This window comes from Hyaena hyaena, unplaced genomic scaffold (genome assembly GCF_003009895.1).
Source record: "Hyaena hyaena isolate Hyena2069 unplaced genomic scaffold, ASM300989v1 scaffold_174, whole genome shotgun sequence".
Classification (NCBI taxonomy): Eukaryota; Metazoa; Chordata; class Mammalia; order Carnivora; family Hyaenidae; genus Hyaena; species Hyaena hyaena.
In genome coordinates, this window is record NW_024080806.1 from 1952471 (window position 1) to 1958513 (window position 6043).

General features: G+C 44.0%; 1 protein-coding gene across 1 annotated transcript in view; it reads left to right on the forward strand.

Annotated features, from left to right (window-relative positions):
* TASOR2 (transcription activation suppressor family member 2) overlaps window positions 1–6043 on the forward strand; it is a 110496-nt gene that overhangs the window by 21909 nt on the left and 82544 nt on the right. The window contains exon 4 of the mRNA XM_039240397.1: window positions 30–163. Coding sequence (XP_039096328.1) covers window positions 30–163 — 134 coding nt within the window. The remainder of the gene's footprint in view (window positions 1–29; window positions 164–6043) is intronic.

Here is a 6043-nt window from a genome sequence, read left to right on the forward strand (position 1 = left end):
CGGCGGGCTGCCAGTCGGCCCGGAAGTAACCTGTCACATTCGGCCGCGGGGGACCGCGAGAGGGGAAGCGCCTGTGTGCAGAAGCGGGCGGCTACGAGCATGGGGAAGAGGCTGAACCCTACGCTCAGCTCCCGGGGGGCGGCGGCGGCAGCCCCGCAGACAGGTGAGCCTCCGCGGGGCGGGCGCGGGTGGGCGCACCTGGCGGGCGGGGAGGAAGGGCGGCCGCGCTCCCGGCGCTGCGGGCGCTTTCGCGGACGCTTTCGCGGACGCTTGTTGGGGCTTCGCTATTGTCATTCAGACCCGGTTTTAATTAGCGTTTGACGTCGCCTGCTTTTCTCGCACCTTGGGCGGCTAACGCTTCCTGGCGGGTTCGCTCGGGGCGGGGGCGGGGCGGGAGGGCTGGTGGTTTTCCCGGGGGCCCGCCCTGGGGCACCTGTGGCCGTTCCCGGGGCTGCGGACTGACGGGCCCCGGCTCGCCGCCGCGACGTCAGCATTTGACACGTGGGGGGGGGGGCTTCCGGACTCCCCTTTCCCCTTCGGAGCCAGAAAGTCCCCAACTCTTGCGGCGCGTCCCTTGAGCTGCCTGTCGGGCGACGGCTCGGTGGTCGCGGACGGTGCGATGATACACGCTCGGTCCAGGCTTTTGCTCACGCGGTTCGGTCTGGGGATTCGGATTTTTTTTTTTTTTAATTTAAGGCTTGTGTGCGCAGTTTGCATCTCGGGCTTCCGTCCTTCCGTGTGAATCCACGGCAGTGCGCGCGACCCTTTCTTAACGTAGCTCTGGAAGGAGGGGTCTGTGCACGGGGAGGGCACAAGGGTGTCGTGGCTGCGTCCGTGCACACGCCCCCCGCCGGGTCGGCCCCCCAGCGGCGTTTGGTAGGGGAACACGGCGCGTTAGCCTCAAAGGTTGAGTGGAGCACTTTGCGAATCCTCAAGTTTCACGTCGTCAGTATTTGTTAGAAAAAAAAAAAATTAAATACTCCTGCCTTGTCACCCCTTTTTATTCCCCCCCAATGAGGTAAAGGTTCATGAAAAAAATATGTGATAAAGTGGTGAGAGCGCGTACGATGCTGTTGTGGTCACGTCGGTGGTGCAAGGGCCCGCGGGTGTGCTCCTGAAGAAGCGTCGGGGGGGGGGGTGCGTGTAACGCGTAGGGTCTGAGATTGGGGGGGAGCCGACGCAGGAGTTTTGGGACCCAGCCCTGCCCCTTAGCGCTGTGAGCATAGGTCTCTGTTGGAAAACCCTTCTGGAACGCAGAGCGCCCATCGGTAAAGGACTCACCCGGCTGAAGTGAGCAGCGACCGAGTGTGCGCAGTAACTTTAAGGAAGACGGAGAACCGGGTGTTCAGGACAGTTGCCCGCATGTTGCCGGTTCTCCGTACAAAGAGCTGTATTAAAAGCATCTCCTGTACTCCAAACATAGTTGCTTAAATGAGTTAAAACTCCCAAAGTGCCTAAAAACTCGCTTGAGATCTGGTGTTTGTTAAATAAATGTGGTATCTTGTCTACTTAGTATAGTTCAGTAGGTAATGGCATCTTTATCAAACGAGTCCTTTGTTATTGGTGGACATTTATTTTCAAGTTATTTGCAACAACTAACAATGCTCTAGTTATTTTTGTTGTCGTCACAGGCAGTGCATCCTGTGCCAGCCGTGGTGTATTTCTGAAGAGTTGGTTCCCCATGAGAAAGCGGTTAAATTGTCCTCACGTATTGTAACCTTTAATTACCACTATCTAAGGGTGTGCCTCATCTCCCTGCTAGCTGTCAGCTGGCTGTTAACAGTATTTCTTTAATATCCTACTAATTTTCCACCTTGAAAATGACCTCTTAATTTAACTTTTCTCTTCCTTAGATGATTAAAAAGTGAAGTATTTTGGCTGGATCATAATCTTTTTTTTTTTTTTTAATTGGTGTCTAAACTCTGACCCATGTAGCTACTGCCACACTGTTTTAATTATTTTAGCTTTGTAATACATTTTGGTACTTTCTTGTGAAAAAGAAAGCTTTGGGCTTTTTTTTTTTTTTTTTCTGCATTTTTCTTCCAGATGAAATTTAGAACCATCTTTCCAAGTTCTGTAGAAAATCTTGGGATATTGGGATATTGTTTGTGATTACATTGAATTTATAGATTAAATTGAGCAGAGACATTGTTTTGAGTTTTTCCTTCTAGGAGAGTAGGTACTTCCTTTGTTCCTTTTAACATTTTTGTTGTGAAGTATACCATTTACATGTACTGTTAAAAAAAGTTAAGTGCACAGATATACTTTCAACAGGACATCACAAGTACTTTATAAGCTATAGTGTGTGTGTGTGTGTGTGTGTGTGTGTGTGTGCGCGCGCGCCCCTCCCCAGAAGCAGTGTATTGCTGCCTCATCACTGTGGCCATCCTGAATTTGGGGTTAATTATTCCCTTGCCTTTCTGTGCAGTTTTATCACTTATGTATATATTCTTTTTTTTTTTTTTTTTTTTTTTTAAATGTTTTTTTAATTTATTTCTAGGAGAGAGAGAGAGACAGCGTGAGCAGGGGAGGGTCACAGAGAGAGGGAGTCACAGACTCAGAAACAGGCTCCAGGCTCCGAGCTGGCAGTCAGCACAGAGCCCGACGCGGGGCTCGAACCCACGAACCGCAAGATCATGACCTAAGCGAAAGTCGGACGCTCAACCGACTAAGCCACCCAGGCGCCCCTATCACTTATGTATATATTCTTAACATACTGTTTACTTTCACCTGCTTTTGAACTTCATAATTAAACATTATGCTTCTGAGATTCATCAGTGTTGCAGCATGTGCCTGTAGTTCAGTAATTCAGAAACTCTTCGGTCTCATGACTCCTTTATGCTCCTGAAAACTATTGAGGATCCTATAGAGCTTTTGTTTATATGGATTATATCGTGTTAGGTATTAAAACTGATTGATCTTAAATATAGTAGATATGGCATCTATTGGTGTATTTATTGGTACCTCTGAATAATAATGAGCCTATTTTATCTTAACATAAATATTAATGAAAAAACTATTTTTCAGAAAAATTAGTGATGAGTGGTATTGTTTTTACATTTTTGCAAATGCCTTTAATGTCTCAGTTTCATGTCTGCTTCTGCGTTCAGTCTGCTGCAATATATTGTTCTGGTTGAAAGTATACGAAGAAGGGGCACCTGGGTGGCTTAGTCAGGTAAGCATCTGACTTTGGCTCAGGTCATGATATCACAGTTCCTGGGTTCGAGCCCTGTGAACCTGGAGTCTGTTTCGGATTCAGTGTCTCCCTCTCTCTCTGCCCCTCCCTTGCTCATTCTCTCTCTCTCTCTCTCTCTCTCAAAAATAAACATTAAAAAGAAAAGAAAATAAAGTATATGAAGAGGATCCAGATTCAACTCAACTGTGAATTTAGGGAAGGGAGCAATGTTTTAGTAACCTATTAAAATAGTTAGGTTTTGAAGAGCATCAAAGAAAACTATAACAGTTTCTTTAAAGGTTAGCTGTAGTGTAAAATTTGAAGTCCTGTCAGTGAACTTCTCAAACTCTGTGACATGAAAACCCATTCATCTGTCTTGGATTTTGAAGGGATATTTCATCTACACATTAGTCATGTAGTAGATATTAGTCTACTGAGTTATGTAGATCTCTCAAATTATGACACATTTCAGTATATATCAAAAAACCCACTTAAGCATCATCACCACTTTGGGAACCACTGCAGTAATACAATCATTTTCATTGAAGTATAGTGTATAGTGATTTACTACAAGAGTATATTATAAATGGATTTTATGCTTATCTGTTTTATTCTTTATGAACATATTGGTTATTTCCAACATCGCGCTATGATAATTAGTGCTGCTGTAAATATTCTTGTTCATCTTCAAGTGCGTGTATATAGTACTCTTGGCTGGGCATACTAGTCATGGAATTGCCAGACCCACTGGGAGGGCATGTGCATGTTCAGTTTCATTAAATGATGTCTAACTTTTCCGAAGTGGTAGTTCTGATTTATTCCCCACTAATTTTGAATGAAACCTCTCCACGTATAGCATTGTCCGGCTTTTCAATTTTTGCTGGTCTGTTGGAAATGAAATGTTATTGTGGCTTTAAACTGCATTCCTGTGATTATGTAAAAGAAGTTAAATGTTTCGTGTGTGTGTGTGTAATGCTTTCTGTCACTTTTTCTATTGGGTACTTGTTTTCTCTTATTCATATGAATGAATTTTTAAGTGTATTGCATATACAAGTTGATGAGTTCTTCCTACTGCTTAAAAATTACTAGAATAAACAATTAAAAAATACATAAAGACATACATAGAAAAAAATCTATCCAACTCATTCCCCAGTGTTTGTTTTTATATTCCTCTTTCTTTAATAAATTTTTAAACATTTATTTATTTTTGAAAGAGAGAGATGGGAGGAAGGGCGGAGACACACACACACACCCACCCACCCACCCACCCAAGCAGGCTCCAGGCTCTGAGCTGTCAGCACAGAGCCTGATGAGACAGAGAGAGAGAGAGAGACACACACACACACACACACGCTCTCTCTCTCTCTCTCTCTCTCTCTCTCTCTCTATCCCAAGCAGGCTCTCAGCTGTGCTGACAGCTCAGAGCCTGACAGGGGGCTCAAACTCACAAACAGTGAGATCATGACCAGAGCCCTGCCACTTAAGTGACTAAGCCACCCAGGCGCCCCCCCCCCCCCATTTAAATTATGTTCTTCCCGTGAGAGATCTTTTAAGGTAGTACAGATACCGTCGCCCAAAACACATTGTAAATGTCCGCGTTCTACAGGCAGGAAAGAGATGAAGTATTCAGTGATATTAATTGTGCCACTTTGGACCCCATCCTTTGGTTGTCTTAAACAGTTGCATTATTTTTGCTTGTGTTTTACAGTTTTTTGTTTGTTTGAAAGAGAGTATGTTCAGGGGAGGGGCAGAGCAGACAGAATCCAAAGCAGCTTCAGGCTCTGAGCTTTTGGCACAGAGCCTGATGCAGGGCTTGAAACCACGAACTGTGAGATCATGACCTGAGCTGAAGTCAGACTGAGCCACCTAGGCACCCTGTATTCCACTTTCTTAATTTGATTTGTACTATGCTACATTCCTCCCCACCCCCACTTACCAGTATATCCTAGAAGTCTTCTATACAAATCGGTATATAGGAAGCACACTCATTCTGCAGAATGAGAGCAATAGTCAGTAGTAGATATTTTGTTTCTGGTCTTTTGCTGTTAAAAACAATGGTGCATGAGTAATTTTGTAGACTTGTCCTTTTGTATGTAAGCAGGTATTTCTGTTTTATTAATTTTCCAGAACTGTGATTACTGGGTTGAAGGTTAAATGCTTTTGAAATTTTGAGAAATATTGCCAGACTGCGTTTTCTTTGGATTTTGCACATTTACCTGCGGTATACTGAAGTGACTGTTTTTCCTAAAGCACCTGGCCCCCCCCCCCAATGCCTTGCCAAACTTGTATGTTTTGACAGTTTGGTAAATCAATTTACAGATCATTATGACTGACTTTGAGCATCTTTTCATGTTTAAAATCCTTTTTCCCCCCTTTGTATTCATACCACCTATCCATTTCTGATTTTTATTGGGTTGTTGGACTGTAGGACTTCTTTATACATTCTGGGTAGTAATGTTTTGATAGTTAAATGGGTTGCAAATACCTTTTCTTTCTGTGATGTAATTTTAAAGATTTTCACTTTGTGTCTGTATACTTCAAATTGTTAATTGTGGATAGTTTGGAATATAGATATAACTTGATTTTATTCTCAGTAGATAACCAGTTGTGGTAGAATTTACCATTGAATTCACTCGTCTTAAGTTTTATTGGTGGCAAATTTTTGACTAGTGATTTCATTTTTTTAGGGGTTGCAGGATTACTCAACATTTAAAAAAATTGTCAATATTATGGGGCGCCTGGGGGGCTTAGTCGGTTAAACGTCCGACTTTCGCTTAGGTCATGATCTCGCGGTTCGTGGGTTCGAGCCCCGCGTCGGGCTCTGTGCTGACTGCCAGCTCAGAGCCTGGAGCCTGTTTCAGTCTGTGA